Source organism: Galeopterus variegatus, unplaced genomic scaffold (assembly GCF_000696425.1).
Source record: "Galeopterus variegatus unplaced genomic scaffold, G_variegatus-3.0.2 Scaffold4443, whole genome shotgun sequence".
Taxonomy (NCBI): Eukaryota; Metazoa; Chordata; class Mammalia; order Dermoptera; family Cynocephalidae; genus Galeopterus; species Galeopterus variegatus.
The window spans coordinates 126,746-144,218 of NW_007730554.1; the positions used below are offsets into that span (position 1 = coordinate 126,746).

At 39.7% G+C, this 17,473-nt stretch overlaps 1 protein-coding gene across 1 annotated transcript in view; it reads right to left on the reverse strand.

Moving 5' to 3' along the window:
* The window catches only part of ABLIM1 (actin binding LIM protein 1), a 112,632-nt gene that overhangs the window by 51,146 nt on the left and 44,013 nt on the right, over positions 1–17,473 (reverse strand). The window contains exon 2 of the mRNA XM_008587575.1: positions 2,585–2,672. Coding sequence (XP_008585797.1) covers positions 2,585–2,618 — 34 coding nt within the window. The 5' untranslated portion in view covers positions 2,619–2,672. The remainder of the gene's footprint in view (positions 1–2,584; positions 2,673–17,473) is intronic.

The following is a 17,473-nucleotide window of genomic DNA, read 5'->3' on the forward strand; positions in this document are numbered from 1 at the left end:
TGAAAGTTATGTTACAAATCCCAAAGTTTCCTTTAGTCTTCAACATTTTAATTAACTTTTTTAAAAAAGTCATCACTTTTAAACTAGTGAAGTAACAATTTAGGTGTTATTTTCTGTTGTTGAGTCAATAGTCTCACTTTCTTAGATTATGGAGCATTTTCATGGACGGTACCAGTATCACAGAATTAAGGAAAACACTTATTTCTAATAGAAAGCCCTTACCTTGTAAGAGTCCAGTGCCTGCCAATATGCTTTTGTATGACTAGATATATGAGCGTACTTCAAAGAATTCATGAAAAGATAGAATTAAAAGATAATATGAATCTTTCCGCAAACTTTTCGAAGATCCCTCGTATGACATGTCACTTATATGATTATGGGTTAGGCTGATCTGTAAGCCCTACGTCCATATGAGGGTACACTTGAGTGTGGAGATGGACAGAAGAACTTGAATGAGCACTTAAAGAGACTTAAGCAAAAAAAGTCACTAAATTGAAACCAGTGAGCAAATCATATAAACATAATAAGATTCTTGGTATGGACATTAGACTTTCTACGTTTCACGGTGTAACTTATGAATTATTTTATAAAACTGAGATAAAATAGTTTTAAATTAATGACAAGGAAGAATAAATTTTATATCAGAATAGTACTTTAATCCCTATCTATCATTTCCATCTTGTTTAACTCAGCTCTGCCTCACAGAAAAAAAAAAAAAAAGAAAATCAAATAAACAAAAACCACACAGACATACAGGTCCCTTCAGCACTAACACTGGCTCAAAGACTGACTACAAAGCAAAGGAAATCTCCTAATGTGCTGTGCCAAGGGGTCAGGCTCAGGCCCAGGCGAAGCATTCGCTGTGAAGGTTCTCCTGAGCAGGGGTCACTGGCCAGAGCACCGGGTCTGCACATAATGTCAACATTGTTCTCCGGAGGTCAGACACACAAGCAACGTGACTGAGAGAGAACATCAGATGCTGAGGAAGATGAAACTGCTCATTCTTCAAGGATGAGCCAAGAGGCAGGCAAAGGGTACCGAAGCCATCCCAGAGGAGATTTAGAACAGCCCCTGAGATTCTGAGTGTAGCCCATCTTAACAGACAATAGTTTATCCACAGTGTGAATGTGCTGTGTTTGTGCACAGCTTGAAGCCTCCTCTCTATTCAGCTTCAGAGCCACCTGGAATGTGCAAAGTGTGCCTGGAGCCTTTGAGCCTCAGTTTCCAGCAGATGCAGGGTGGACATGCACTCCTGTGTCTTTGTTATATGAGTGCTGTAATTGACATGTTGAGATCTAAGACAAAGCCTAGAGACCCAGTGAAGAATAAATCTGCTTCCTACTGAAAAATGCAAAGTGACACCTGCCTATTGCCACTGCAGATGTCCAGCTTGTCCTTGGGAAAACGTGTCACATAAAGCCCACATGAGACCACAGATGTGGTACTTGTCACTTGTCTTTGTGGAGGACCTCAAAATTCACTGATATTTTTAAGAGTGAGCATTCTAAAGCTAAGAGGATGTTTGGGTTGTCAATTTCTCATCTAGCTAGCATTTTTAAAGGAGAGAATAGCCAAAGAAGGCTTTGCTTTAATACATAAGAAACATTTCTGTAGACAATTGCATAAACACAAAATTGAGACAGCAAAGCAAACCATTCATTAAAAGCACACATAGTGTTATGTGCAAAAAGAAATGAAGAAATGACATGCAAAGGCAGTTAAGACCCAGTGATTACCAAAACCGAACAAGCAAAAGCTCTTAAAGGTTCTTGCTAATTTTACTGATAAACCCTTGTCTGATTAATGACTCTTTCCAGCTAAAAATAGTAAAATGCTGGCACAGATGGTGCTGTTTGACTAGAAGAGAATTCCCTCCTAAAGCCTCTCTGAGAAGCTTCAGAATTTTAGAGGAGATAAAAACTGATCATAGTTTCACTGGGAAAATTTCTCAAAATTATTTCCAATTAAAAAAAAAATGTAATGGCTCCCTGGTAATGAGTATCTCCTTGCCATCAGAAATTTCTCAATTTCTCTTTTAGAGACTTTGGGTGTGTTTTCTCTTGCTCTCTCTCTCTGTTTCTTTCTCGATATGAGAGCTATGTCATCTTAATGAGGTAATTCACCAAATACGAGATATTCTTCTTGAAAGCACAGAGAAGAGCAGCCTGGGAAGCCTCAAAAGTCCTTCTCATAGGATAGAGAAGGGAGAAAAGACAAAGCAGCCATCAAATAAGGAATGTTTCTAGAAATTTCAGGAAATGCTTTCTCCCTTTTGATCTTTTGTTTCCCAAGCACATTCCTTAGGACGGGGTGCTGCTGATTTTCACTCTTCCCTCAATCCATGGCATCAGACATTGAGTCCGACTCCTTCATTCCAAGCAACAGTCACACAGCCTCAGGGGCTCACTGCCAGCATGTCAATTGCTTGGCTAATTAATACTAACTGATGAGGTTACTTTTGGTCACATTCAGCTAGGATTCGGGTACCCTTGCAGCTAGGAAAATGCCTCCTCTAAAAACAAACATAGCAAGGTTTTCTTTCCCCAAGCGGGGAAAACTTACTGTGTTCTTGTGTCCATCTTACCTTGAAGATACATTTCCTCTCCTTCTGTGAACATCTGATGGCATCTGCTGCATCGTGCACAGCTGGGGTGGTAATGTTTGTCACCTGCCTGCAAGAGAAAAGGTAGGGAATATTTAGGCTATACCTTGTCTGGCTCCCAGACTTTTTTGGACTTGGGGATTTAGAAGAAAAGAGAAGATGATGAGGAAGGAAAAATAATTGTGCAATTGACCAGACTTCCCACACCAACAGCCCTAGAAGGTAAAGCCAACCTCACTGGAACTAAGAAGGTCTCAAAGACCAGCTACTCATGCTGGCCATGATGGGGCTGCCTTGCCTCTTGGCATTGCTGGCTTCCAGTACTCTCTTGACCTGGGCTTTCCTGGAGGGTTGCTAGTTACATACCATGTGTCTGAGATGAGTCCACGCTGTCTCCCAAAAACCCCACTTCAAAAACATTAACATCCAAATCTATGCTGGAGGCTAATGTTGTCTTATACTAAACCCATAAAAATAAATGATCCTTATATTTAGCAGGTTCTTGCTTTCTTGGCTAGACAATCTGAAAATAATAAAATCTACCCAGTTTGCTTTAAGGTGAGAAAACCATAGTAAAAGACATCATCTGCTGCTTTTATCTCAGAAGGAGCCCAAATTCTCTTTTATGCAGGTTACAACAATCTTTTGCCAGTGTCTTATATTAACAGCTTTCTGAGGAAGGCATTTTACTGAAGTGGCTCTGTATTATTCATTGGCATTTCACATTCCTAAATATGACAGATGCCATCACAGCAGGTGTTGACGTCCCCAAAGCAAAGTGTCACTGGACACAGGGACAATTCTCTAGACAGGTGCCAAGTCACATTAGAGTTATGTTCCAAATGCAAGCCTGACAAAAACAAAATCCTTTCACTCACAGCCTAGCAAAAAATCTTCAACACCTAAAAATTATGAATTGTACTCTGTGATTAAATCATTTTTATCAATCAAGTGTGAAAACATTTCTTTTGCACTAATCAAGTGCAAGATAGGGCTGAGAATGAGCTAGAAGTGCCTGCACTGGCATTTGAAACCTGCAAAAAACTGCAACAGGAAATCAGATGTCAGGTGACTGATTCCTTTCTCACACCATTGTGTAGAAACTGTAAAAGCCACTTAGCAACCAGAGCATGAGATGGTAGTCAGCTATTCAAGACAATCAAGTGGAAAATAAAATTGAAGTATATTTAAATTAAAAGCTAGGAATAAAACCTTTCAGTGGTGCCTGTCAGAAAATCCCAGAAGGGGTACTCCTGTCCTTGTCCACATCTTACTTTTTATTTATTTAAAACAATTTTTTTTTTGCTGGGGGGGAAGGGTGATGGTGAGAGTGATGAGAAAAGTGTAGGGGGCCGGCCCGGTGGCGCACTCGGTAGAGTGCGGCGCTTGGGAGCACGGCGGCGCTCCCGCCGAGGGTTCGGATCCCATATAGAGACCGGTCAGCTCACTGGTTGAGTGCAGTGCGGGCACGACACCAAAGGTTGCGGTCCCGTTACCGGTCACGAAAAAAGACAAAAAAAAAAGGAAAAAAAAAAAAAGTGTAGGAAATATTAACACAAAGTAGCCCCTGCCATTAGAACATCTGGGGTTGAATGTGAGTGAAAGGAGGAAGAAAGAAGAAACTACTCAGTTTTACACCAGGTTGGCTCGGCTAGGGTATGAGTGCTTGGAGGTCCAAATGAGTTTGGACAATCTCTGAATTCTCAAGGAAAATATAAGTGAAAGAATAAAGGCTCCTTGACAGGAATCTGGTGTAGTCAGCAGTGAAAGGCACATTTCTCTGTAAGCTAGGACATCTCTTCAAGCTGATAAAATGTATTTACCATAGTCAGTGGTGAAACGTTAGAAGCATTCTCTTTAAACATAGGAACAAGACAAACATGTACACTTTCACCAATATCATTGTACACGGCCTCAGTCCTAGCCAATGTGATAAGTCAAGAAAAAGGAATAAGTATAAATATCACTAATAAAAGAGTTCAGTCAAGTGGCTAGATTAAATATTAATATATAAAAACCATTATTTCCTATTCATTAGCAATAAAAATTAAGTGAACGTAATGGGAAAACAGGACCCCATTTGTCATAACAAATAAACCCTCCAAAGCAAGATCTACATTGGGAAAATTGTAGAACTGATGGACATAAAAGACCTAAATAGAAACATATAATATTTCTGGATGGGAAAACTAAATATTGTAAAGATGATGATTTATCTAAAATGAACCTATTAATGTGATGTGTGGGAGCACACGGGCCTGACAAAGAACAGGGAGTGCACCAAGGGCAAAAGTCCTAAATGCACTTATGCAGAACCTAAGCGCTGAAAACAGCACGTGCTGGAAAGAGCAAACAGTTTCTGCTCGATTAGATAAGAACATTAAGGTCATTTCTTATCCAGCTTCACTCCCTTTCCTTTGTTTCTCAAGATGTTTCCCAGAGAACGCCTCATAGCCAATTTCTTTTCATTCCTTTGATAAATGATTGATTAAGCTGCTTTTTCTCTTGTGTTTCCTTGTCTTTACAATAAAAGCTGAAGCAAATACTGACTCAGGGCTGCACCTGTTTCTCCCTTCTTGAGGGCGTTTTCTTAATGCAGTCCCTTTGGGCTTCTCATTGCTTTTAATATTTGGGCCCTGAGTAATCTTTGAGTTTCTGTTACACAGTGAGAAGTAACAGTGATGCATTTCCAATCAAAATACTCACAAGAGTTTCCTTTATAGACCTTGATAGTCTGCTTCTATAAGTTCACATGGAAGAAAAACATGCACAAAAATACAAAGACATTTCTTAAAAAAGAGCAGCAATGAGAGGGGATTTTCCCTTCCTGCTATTAAAATTTGCCCTAAGGCTAAAATAATTAAAGTACTTTAATACTGGTGTAGGAGTAGAAAATAAGTCAATGGAGCAGAAGAGATAAACCACTTGCAAGCCATACATACTAGAGAATTTAGTTTATGATAAAGGTGGTGTCTCAAATGAGTTGAGAGAATGGATTATTCAATAAATGGTGAGTACAGTTGGTTCTCCACTTATAGAAAGATAAATCTAGATACCTAACTTATAACCCATATGAAAATAAACTCTACAAAGCTTACAAATCTAAAAGTAGAAACAAAACTATGGAAGTATTAGAAGAATATAGAGCAGACTATTTTAATTAACTTGGGTTGGGAAGACTTTCCTAAACAATGCAAAACCTAGAAACAATAAAGACAAATACTGGCTGACTTGTGAATGAAAAAATTAAAATCTCTAGATATAAAACAAAGCTAAAAGAAAAATAAGAGAGAAAATATTTGCCACACATTTCAGACAAAGGATTATTATTTAGAATATAAGAGGGTACTTGAGAAAGTTCATGGAAAGGTTTGTATTGTCTTTTAATTCTATTTTTCCATGAACTTTTTGAAGTGCCCTTGTATAAAGAGTGCCTACAATGAAAAAATAAGTGGAAACATGGGCAAAAGGCAATTTCCAGAGAAAAATGTAGACGATCCAAAAAATAAAGACATAGCTCAGCCCTACCAGTGACCAGAGAAATACAGTTCAGAAAAAATATTTTTCTTCATCAAATTGGCAAAGATTAAAAGAAGACTAATGTGAGAAAACAGGCATCCTCACACACTGTTGGTGAGCAAAATCCTTTTTCGAAAGCAACTTGACAATATCAATTAAAATTTAATATGCACATACCCCTGACCTCTACTTCTAGGAGGAAGCTATACTATAGAATTTCTCACATACGTACCCCAAAGTATATGTATTGAGGATATTCAGTACTGTATTATTTATAACAGCAAAGAACAAACAAGCGGAAAACAACCCATACGAGGACGTACTTAAATGAAATATTAATCATATGTAGCCATTAAAAGAATGAAGTAAATTTATATAAATTACATGGAAAGAGTTCAAGCTAATAGAAAGAGTTAAAACTGGTATCACTTAGAGAAGAAAACCAAATTGAAAAATGTTTATAAAAAGCCACATAAAATGGTGGTCAAAAAGTGTGAAGACACTGGGTTAAGTCTTACTGGATTAAAATCCAGTTCCAGTACTGTATAATCTTGTGAAGGTGACAAGCTCTCCAATCTTCAGCTTCCAACTATAAAATGGGTAGACTAACAGCACTCACCTCTTGGAGTTGATGAGAGGACTATTAGGAACCTGGTATATTTCCTGGCAGCACATTAGGTGCTTTAAAAGCATGATTTTATTTAACCTCCTCATCAATCCTACAAGGCAGGCACTGTTACTATTACTTATGTCAAAGAGAACACACAAGTATATGTGTAGCAATTTTATATGTGTGACCCGTTTGGAGACAAGATAGGAAGAGTGCACACCAATTAGCTTGCTGTGGTTACCTCTGGAGAATAAGGCAGGAGTGAGGAAAGAGTAAGGGTAGGGACCCTCACATTTTCCTCTGTAGCCTTCTACACTGTCTCAATCTTTTACAACAAGAATTTTTTTATGTTATTGCGTAATCAGAAAATAAAGACTAAGAGGGGAAAGTTCAAGTCTCTGAAGTCATGACACTAGGCCTTGAGTTTTTATTCCAGTCTATACTAGAAATATGATCGTGGGCAAATCACAAACTCTTGGACTCTCTGTTGTAAAGTAGAGATAATGGCAGTGATGATAATGGTTATGGTAACTGTGGAGGTGGTGATGACGATAATGATGGTGGTGATGGTGATGGTAACAATGATGGTGGTGATGATGGTGTTGAAAGTGGTGACAGTAACAGAGATGGTGGTAGTGATGGAGGTGGTGGTGATAATGGTGATAGTGATGGTGGATATGGTAGTGATGATGGTGGTGATGGTGATGCTGGTGATGGTGATTGTGGTAGTGATGGAGATGGTGATGATAGTGGTGATGATGGTGATGGTGGATATGGTAGTGATGGTGGTGGTGATGGTGGAGGTGATGATGATGGTAACAGTGATGGTGGTGGTGGTGATGGTGGTAGTGATGGAGGTGGTGGTGATGGTGATAGTGATGGTGGATATGGTAGTGATGGTGGTGGTGATGGTGATGCTGGTGATGGTGATTGTGGTAGTGATGGAGATGGTGATGATGGTGATGGTGGATATGGTAGTGATGGTGGTGGTGATGGTGGAGGTGATGATGGTGGTGATGATAGTGGTGATGATGGTGATGGTGGATATGGTAGTGATGGTGGTAGTGATGGTGGTGGTGATGGTGGAGGTGATGATGATGGTAACAGTGATGGTGGTGGTGGTGGTGATGGTGGTAGTGATGGTGGTGGTGATGGTGGAGGTGATGATGATGGTAACAGTGATGGTGGTGGTGGTGGTGATGGTGGTAGTGATGGAGGTGGTGGTGATGGTGATAGTGATGGTGGATATGGTAGTGATGATGGTGGTGATGGCAGTGGTGGTGATGGCAGTGGTGGTGATGGCAGTGGTGGTAGTAGTGAGGAGAAGGAGGAGGAGAAAGATGAGAAAGAGAAGGAAGAGGAGGAAGAGGAGGATGAGGAGGAGGATGCTGCTGATGATAATAAAAGTGAACATGTTTATTGTGATTATTCTGTGTCCGTTATCATTTACATGCTTCACAAACACTTGGCCAACTGTGTCACAGTAATCTAAGAAGGCAAGATCCATTATCATCCCCACTTTACAGATGACGAAGCTGAGGCCTAGAGGGGTTTAGGCACTCGTTCACAGTCACAAAGTTAGAATTGGTGGGACCAGGATGCAAACCCAGGCATTCTGGCTCTGGAGTACATGTTCTTAACTAGTATCACAACTAGTAACCACATGCCATAACTACCTCACAATGATGTTGGAATGAATGATCAAATGACATTTTGAAAATGGTGTGACACACTGCACACAATAATAGTAATGATAGGAATGGCAACGTCATGACTCCCTGCCCAGAGATGGTCCTAGGGCCATTCACAAAAAGGCGGCTTGTCGGTGTGCTTTGGGATGCTGGTAAAAGGCTCTCTGGATGCCCACCCTTCTCCAAGAATGGGCACAGGAGAGCAACTGTGTTGTACCGACTGTCACACAGGATGGATAGAAGCCCCCAAGTCAAGGTTCCACCTGGAAAGGCTTTGCTCTATAAACTGTCAGCAAAAGCACTGCTAGGAAACACTCCCATCATAATGCCAGGATGTTGGTCTTGACCCACACACTTGCTTCATCCCAAGATGCTGACATGCCAAGAAATCACTGAGCCAGAGCCAAAAGGCAGTCTCGCAGCCATTCAAGAGTCTTAGTTTTGGTAGCAGTGCAGGCCTGAGGGGCTCCAGGGTCAGGTGCTCACGGATGAGGGACCCCTACCTTGCATGGGTGAACCACCTCTCTCTGTTTCATTTCTCCTTACACAGGCACTCAAGATGGTCAAAGACAAGCCCTGTGCACAGGGCCAAGAAAAGGATCAGAGCTGAACACAAAGCCTCATATGCAAACTAACCAAAAACTGAACATAGCTGAATCAATGTCATTTAAACCAGTCATTTTAGAGGAAGGAAAGTACTTTAGATCATGAGCAAAATGAAAGACCATATAAGAAACAAGTAATAAATATGCAATTCATTGTAGGGAGGAGGCTATAGATTATAAACTTTTAAAAGCACAGCAGGGGCTTAGTTGTGGCAGGTGACCACATGAGCACAGGTTTACCTGGTACCTGGCCTCAGTCACACAGCCTGCAACCCTAGCTATGCTGGAGTTCGCCAGAGTTCTATAACTGCTCTTCTCTAACTATCTCTGTACCCTGCTACTTAAAAAAAGTAGAACTTCATTTCTGCATATTTAAAATGCACATTAAAAGACTACATTCTTGTTAGCATTAAACTGTATGAACAATAAACAAATTGTTTATTTAGTTGAGTTTACAAAGGACCTGCTTACACATTCAAAATGCTAAAAACTGCTTGCCTTTAATAGTGCTGGTTAAACCAGATGTCTGTGGTTACTGTTACTATTTGGTTAATCTGTACATTGATGCATGAATTTAAAGCATACAACCTAAAGTTTTGGGGAAATAACATCTACTACTCTAAGCAAAATGTAGTGTAAGGCACCAAATTTTTGATGATAGTCATCGTCTGGAAGAGTAGACAGAAGTCCTGAATTCCCTGTGGACATCAGGTGCCACGAAAGGGCTACAAGATTTGGAGTCAGGAGGTTTAGGTATCATTCCTTAATTTGTTACCTGTGGGGGCCTCAATTATGCAACTATTTACTCTCTCCAACCCCAGGACCCTCATTTGAAAAATGTGAAAGGATGAACTAGACAATTTTGAGTCCCATCCAGCTGTAAAATTCTATGTTTCTGTGTGAAATCCCATACTTCTACAAGTTCACATAGCAGTGTTAACAGAAAAGCAATTCAGATAGAGAAAAAACTTTTTTTTTTCCTTTTTGTCTTTTTTCGTGACCGGCAACGGATCGCAACCCTCAGTGTCGCACCCGTACCGGACCGGGACCGGCAACGGGATCACAACCCTCGGTGTTGCGCCCACACCTCGCTCAGCCAGTGAGCGGCCGCTGGTCTGTATGTGGGATCCGAACCCTTGGCGGGAGCACAGCCGCACTCCCAAGTGGCGCACTGTAGCAGTGCGCCACTGGGCCGGCCCGAGAAAAAACATTTTTGATGGCAGCGAATGGATTTTAACCAATGACTCCATAGTGTCTAACACCCAGGAGGAATTCTGATGCCCTGACTAATGCTATTGTAATATGCTATTGGGAACAGAAAGAAACAAAAAAAACCACTGTAATTATAGAACCCATCCTTGGACAGATTATCTGTCCAAAACTGCTTCACTCCTAGACTGCTAATAAATAAATGTTCTTTTCACTTTCTCCTTATTCCCTTTCTCTTGGAGTGCTCTACTCCTGACAGCCTGGGAGACATGGAAGACGGCCTGCAGGTCCACCTTCAGCCATTTGTAACTTGTGCTTTGCCTACTTCCAAAAAGGACTTAACAAAGAAGGCCATGATTGAAAAACAATTGATCAAAAACCTGAAAAAGCAACAGACCCCCAACTCAGATAAAAATGTTTGTTATGATGTGAGTTTCTTAGTGAATGAGGCCAAATGGGAAAATGATGGGCCGCAAAACTCTCACTGTTTGAACAAATGGCCATGTACAACTGTCACTAGAGAGGCAAGGTTTCCCAACCCTAAATTAATAACAGTCATCGTAGGCTGTTCCATAAGGTCTTGCTCTGTGCCGGGTTTTGTACCAGGTACTTTAAGTGACTTGTTTCACAAAAGCCCTGTGAGGCTGGTGCTATTTTATAGTCTTGTTCAACAAGCAAAGAAACTAACTTGTTGTACCCAATCCCCCAATACTTCCAGATGGCAGAGTCAGGCTTTGGACCAGGTAGCCTGACTCCAGGCCCACATGTTTGAACACCCTGTTAAACTGCCTCCTCAAAGCACCAGAGGAATTTTCATACAGGGACCCTCAGTTATAGAACACAAAGACATGTTCCATAACAATTTTGCTGATGGTAGGAAGTATTCAAGTAGTTTTTTTTTAAATATAGATCCTTGAGAAATACCAAGAAAGACCATTGAATAAAATCATTCCCATAGGGGAAATTAAACTTTCAAGGTCCAGGTTTGTAGTTTTTTTAAGTTCTAACNACTTGTTTCACAAAAGCCCTGTGAGGCTGGTGCTATTTTATAGTCTTGTTCAACAAGCAAAGAAACTAACTTGTTGTACCCAATCCCCCAATACTTCCAGATGGCAGAGTCAGGCTTTGGACCAGGTAGCCTGACTCCAGGCCCACATGTTTGAACACCCTGTTAAACTGCCTCCTCAAAGCACCAGAGGAATTTTCATACAGGGACCCTCAGTTATAGAACACAAAAACATGTTCCATAACAATTTTGCTGATGGTAGGAAGTATTCAAGTAGTTTTTTTTAAATATAGATCCTTGAGAAATACCAAGAAAGACCATTGAATAAAAACATTCCCATAGGGGAAATTAAACTTTCAAGGTCCAGGTTTGTAGTTTTTTTAAGTTCTAACTTGATTCAGATGATGCCTAGAATCCCCAAAGAAACAAATTGCTTTTCAGTCTTTAAGACTCTTCTGAACCCAGCTCTGGTTGATGGTGATTTCAGACAAAGGACATGCAAACACTTGGAGGTTAGTGTGTTGGCCTAGATCAGGAATTTTCCAACTCTACTGTGAATAAGCAACACCCAAGGAACCTTATAAAAATAGGTTCAGCAGCCCTAAGGTGGGGCGCAGAAATGAACTTCTTTTTTTTAATTTTATTTTATAAGAGTCTATGCAGATCACCACGAACTGGGGAATCACTGGTCTGGGTGGTACCAAAACCCCAAACCTAATGCTAGATGAAGAAACCAAAGGGAGTAACAAGGATGTGTTGCTTAGGTGGCAGGTGCATGGGTGTGAAGGGAGAGGCAGAATCACACAAGTTCCCTGTTTTACTCTTGCAGAAAAGCAGTGCAGAGGCTGACTCAGCTGTTTTGCATCCACTGCTTTCTCCCCGAGTGGGAGAGGTTTCCAATGCAACTGGAATGGCTTGATCTCCAAGTTGAACACTCATCTGTTTCAGGAGGCTTTTTTTCCTGAAACAGCATCACAAATAGGCAGGATAATGAGGGTGTGCCTTGGCCCAAAGTTTGTATCCTGGGCAAAGGTGAATTAATCAGTCTGCCCAGACAGCCTTCACAAAGCCCAGAGGGCTCCACGCAAGTCTGTGCAAAGCCAGCCTGCACAGATGAGAACATTCTGTAGACCTACCGCCTCACCAACTGCAACCTGCCTGAGCTCATAAACTCTGCACCAAACACATGTGGTGTGTCAGAAGGAGGGTCAGCAGTTTGTCTTTCCAAGTAAGGTTGCACAAATTAGTTAGGGAAAAATAAACCATTACTCTCTAATGCTCTGGTTCTCTTTGACCACCTGTTCAAAACATAACAGCAAAAACAGCAACCTCCTTTTTTTAATGGAAGTAAAGAATAAAAAAAGGTTCAGTATCCCAGGGTAAATGCATACTGGCATTTCACAGATAGTTACTGCTTTCTTATCTCCTTCCAAGGAATTAAGCTCAAAACTTTAAAGCAGCCTTTGCCATTTAACAGTGCTATATAATTGTTATCTGTAAACATGTGCATCTCTAAAGGACATAAACACTCTTTAAATTGATCTATAGATTTAGTGTAAACCCTATCAAAATAGCAGAACTTTTGCAGAAATTGACAATTGATCCTAAAATTTATAATGCAAAGGACCTAGAAGAGTAAAGAAAAAAAAAAAAAACTGCAAAAGAAGAAAAGAATAGGATGAAGTTGAAGGACTTAATGATTTCAAAGCTTACTAGAAAGCTACAACTAATCACAACAGCATGCTACTGCCATTGATATATACGTACATATATATCAATAGAACATATATATCTTGACATATATATTAATGGAACAGAAGAGAGAGGGTCCAAAAATAAACCCACATATTTATGGTCAATTGATTTTCCATAAGTGCCAAGGCAATTTGATGGGGAAGGAATAATCCTTCCAACAAATGATGCCTGGGCAACTGGATATCCATATCCAGTTAGACTCTTACCTCACACCATATGCAAACATTAACTCAAAATGTATCATAGCCCTAAGTATAATAGCTAAACCTATAAAACTTCTAGCCAAAACATAAGAGAAAATCTTTGTGACCTTGCTTTAGGCAAGGATTTCTTAGATATTTCACCAAAATCTCAATCCATAAAAAAAAAAGCGATAAATTGGATGTCGTCAAAATCAAAATTCCTCTCTTCAAAAGACATCATTTAAAAAATGGAAAGACCTGCCATGAACTGGGAGAAAATTTCTGTAAATCATATATCTGAAAAATGATTTTTATCCAGATTATATAAAGAACTCTTACAACTTAATAATAACAGAGGTCAAACAACCCAATTCAAAAATGGGCAAAAGATTTAAACACTTCACTAGAGAAGATATATGAGTGCCTAATAAGCACATGTAAATATGTTAAACTTTATTAGTCATTAGGAAAATAAAGTTAAAACCACAATAAAATATCACTACACACCCACTACAATGACTATAATTAAAAACACAGACTATACCATGCGCTGAGGAGGAAAAAGTGGAACCCTTACACATTGCTAGTGGAAATGTAACATGGTACAGCTACTTTGGAAACCTCTTTAGCAGTTTTCCAGAAAGGCGAGTATACATATAGCACTCAACCCAGCACTTCTACTAGGTATTAAACTAAAAGAAATGATAATATATGTCCACACAAATACTGAAATGTGGAAGTTCACAGCACTGTAGATCATAATAGTCAAAAACTGGAAACAATCCAAATGACCCTCAACTGGCAAATAAGTAACAGAAATGTGAAACACTCAAATAGAAGACCATTCAACAATAACATGAACTACAGACACGTGCAACAACACAGATGAACCTCAACAATATTACAGTAAGTGAAAGAAGCGAGACACAAAGGACTACATATTGTATGATTCCATTTGTCTGAAATTTCTTGAAAAGGAAAGACTAAAGAGATAGAGAGTAGATCGGTGGTTGCTGGGAATGGGGATTGGGTAGGATAGAGATAGGATTGATTGCAAATGAGCAGTTAATTTGGGTGATGGAAAAGTTCTAAAACTGCGCTGTGGTGATGATTGCACAATTGTATACATGTAATAAAAATAAATCAAATTGTATACTTATAATGAGGAAATTTTATGATCTATAAATTATTCCTTAATAAAGAGACATGACAATTAAAAAACAAAGCAAAACAGGCCAGGGGGAGGAAGCCGTAAAGACCTGAGCAGGAAGCAGGATATAAATTGTTCTGTTCCCTTGTCTGCAATGACAGATCAGGGTGCACATGCTTTCATTTCTTTTTGGACGTCCAGATGCCTTTGGGAAGATGTTTAAAAATATGAATTCTTCTTCCAGAACAAGATATATCTGCATGTATAGACAGCTAGATATACATATGTAATAATATATAAAGATTTAAACATTTTCAAAGGGATTTAAAAAACAGTTTGCTAATCTAATCATTATATTTCTCTGTCTTCAGAGAATAGGGTAGCTACTGTGACTCTCCCAGGGTGGTTCCTTTGCCATGTGCTTTAACGTACAATATTTAAATTGGTTTCTCTGACCTTTTGAAATAGGTGACACAATTCTTTTTGTTTTATGTGATCCAACTGAGGCTCAGAGGCCAAACGATTTGCTGAACCAACATCAAGGTCCCACAGCTAAGTCTCAGAACGTGGAAATATCTCAGATTTTTGGACACAAATTCCACCTTCTTGTACCAATCCCACCCGCCACAAAGCCTCTCTTGTTTCAGAAATCTCAGGCACCTAGATATATAATTCCTGTATGATGTAAAGTGATGGCTACAATGATTGAAGGGAACCCATTTTATTAACATATTTCTTGGATATTTTGCCAAATTTCAAGGCAGAGCAAATAACTACACTAAAGGCAAAACACAAATCTGCAACAAATGAAGATAGATCTCAGTATTTAAAACTAACCTCTTCTCCCTTGGGCCCCTACATGTTATTCAGTTTTGCCTTCTGTTATTATGGCTGGACTTTCATAATAGTGGCCCACCCCACTGTTCATCATAGAGTGGAAAGGGATGGACTTTGGAACCAAGAGAATCCAGGGTCTAAATTCTGGCCTTGTAAATGGTGGGCATAAGAAAATCTACTATGTAGGATTGTTTCAAAAATTAAATAACCAAAGGTAAGTTGGTAGCAAAGTATCTGGTACCAATCAAGGGAGGTGAGCTTTCTCTCTCTCTTTACCATTAGACTATAAATTCGCTGAAGACATGGGCCACACCTGTATCTTTGTGACAAGGATCTCTCTTGCATCCCACACAGCAGGTGCTCTGGAAATGTCCAGTGAATTAATATGCAACAGGAACCCTGATCAGAAAACCTCTAAACTGATTAGCAACCATTCCCTGAACAGTTATGGTGGCCTGAAAAGAAGTAAAAGATGAACTTCTGCATCCCAGCTATAGTTGCAGTATTTACTCATTTCAAGACACCATGCTTAGCACCTCTCAAACCTTATCCCATCTGACTCTCCCAGCAGCACAGTGAGGTAGGTATTATGCCCATTCAACAGATGAGGAGATCAAAGCTTAGAGAGGACAAGAAATCACTCAAGCTTACTTAGTTAGCAAGGGCTAGAGCTGTGCTCTGAATCCAGATCTGCCCAACTCCACTGACTACTCAGAACCGCTTGGTCCTTCCTGGAGCCTTCCCAACGCTCAGCAGCTCAGGTAATGAGAAGAGGCCTGGCTGAGACCTGCCCTGGCAAAGCACATCTCCTATGACTTCATATATCATCTTTCAACTTTTTTTTAAGAATACAAATAAAAGAGTATTGTATAAAATTAAACCTTCCTTTTTCACAGTTTACCAAGGCTAAAGGAAGACTAGTCAATTTTTTATGTCCTTAACAAAAATTTTACTTTATCCTTCCTGCTCCCAACTATTAAAATGGCCTGACCAAATGTTACTTAAAAATAACACTGCAAATCACATCGAGTCCTTTAAAGACAATTATCCCAGATGTTTTCTTTCTTTCTTTTTTAATAGACTTTGTTAGAGCAGTTGACAGCAAAATTGAGTGGAAATTACAGAGATTTCCCATATAAACCCCTCCTCACACACAGCTTTGCCCACTAACACCACCCCTCAGAGTGGTACATTTGTTACAATTGATGAACCTACATTAACGCGTCTCTATCACCCAAAGTCCGTAGTTTATATTAGAGTTCACTCTTGGCGTGGTACTCTCAGTGGGTTTTGATGATATATTCATCATTATAGTATCATACAGAATAGTGTTACTGCCCTAAAAAAGATCCTCTGTGCTCTACTATTCATCCCTCAAATGTTACTTCTCGACGTATCTTCATGGTATGGAATGCTGCAATCCTAAATCCTTGCAAAGCATCCCTGGAAGCTCCAGCCTGCCCATCATTTTCAAACTCAGCAACAGCAATGTCATGTCTCCCAGGTACAAAACATACTTTGTTGGAACCGGGAACTGATAAAACAGCATGAATATCATCATCTCATTAGTCTCTCTCATAAGTTATTAAGGAATGCAAGTTCGTTTGGAGAGTAAGCAGGGACCTAAGGATGTGGTGTTGCATTTCCTGGGGTAGTAGCTGAACTTGGTGTTCCTGGACCAGGCTTTTTGTTTGCAGTTGCTGCAGCCTATTCTATAACTAAATGCCACGCATTTTATCTACTATATCAGATTGTCCTCACAGGGTAGGTAGGAAGTCTTGAATACACTTATTTTTCCTTTTTTGGAGGGGGAAAGAGGTATACTTTTATTTTTTTCACTTAATTAAAATTCTTTATTGTAGTATAACATACACTGAGAAAAATGTACAGATCCTAAATGTACAGCTCAATTAATTTTCATAAATGCAACACATTCCGTAACTAGCACCCAAATCAAGAAAGAGAATATTATCTGCACACAGAATGCCCCCCCCCCATGTCCTCCTCCAGTGACTAGGTCTTCTAACAACTATGTTAACTTCCACATGCAAGTTTGGCCTGTTTTTGATGTTGACATAAACGGAAGTAACTACGTCTGGCTTCTTTCACTCAACAGTTTGTGAGAATTATCCATGGTGCTGTGTGTAGTCATACTCACTAAATCTCATGACTGCACAGAATTCCTTTATGTACATATACTACATTTTACTTATGCATTCTACTCTTGATGGACATTTGGGTAGCTTAACATTATTGGCTGTTTTGAATAGTTTGCTATGAAAATCCCTGTCCATGTCTTTTGGTGAG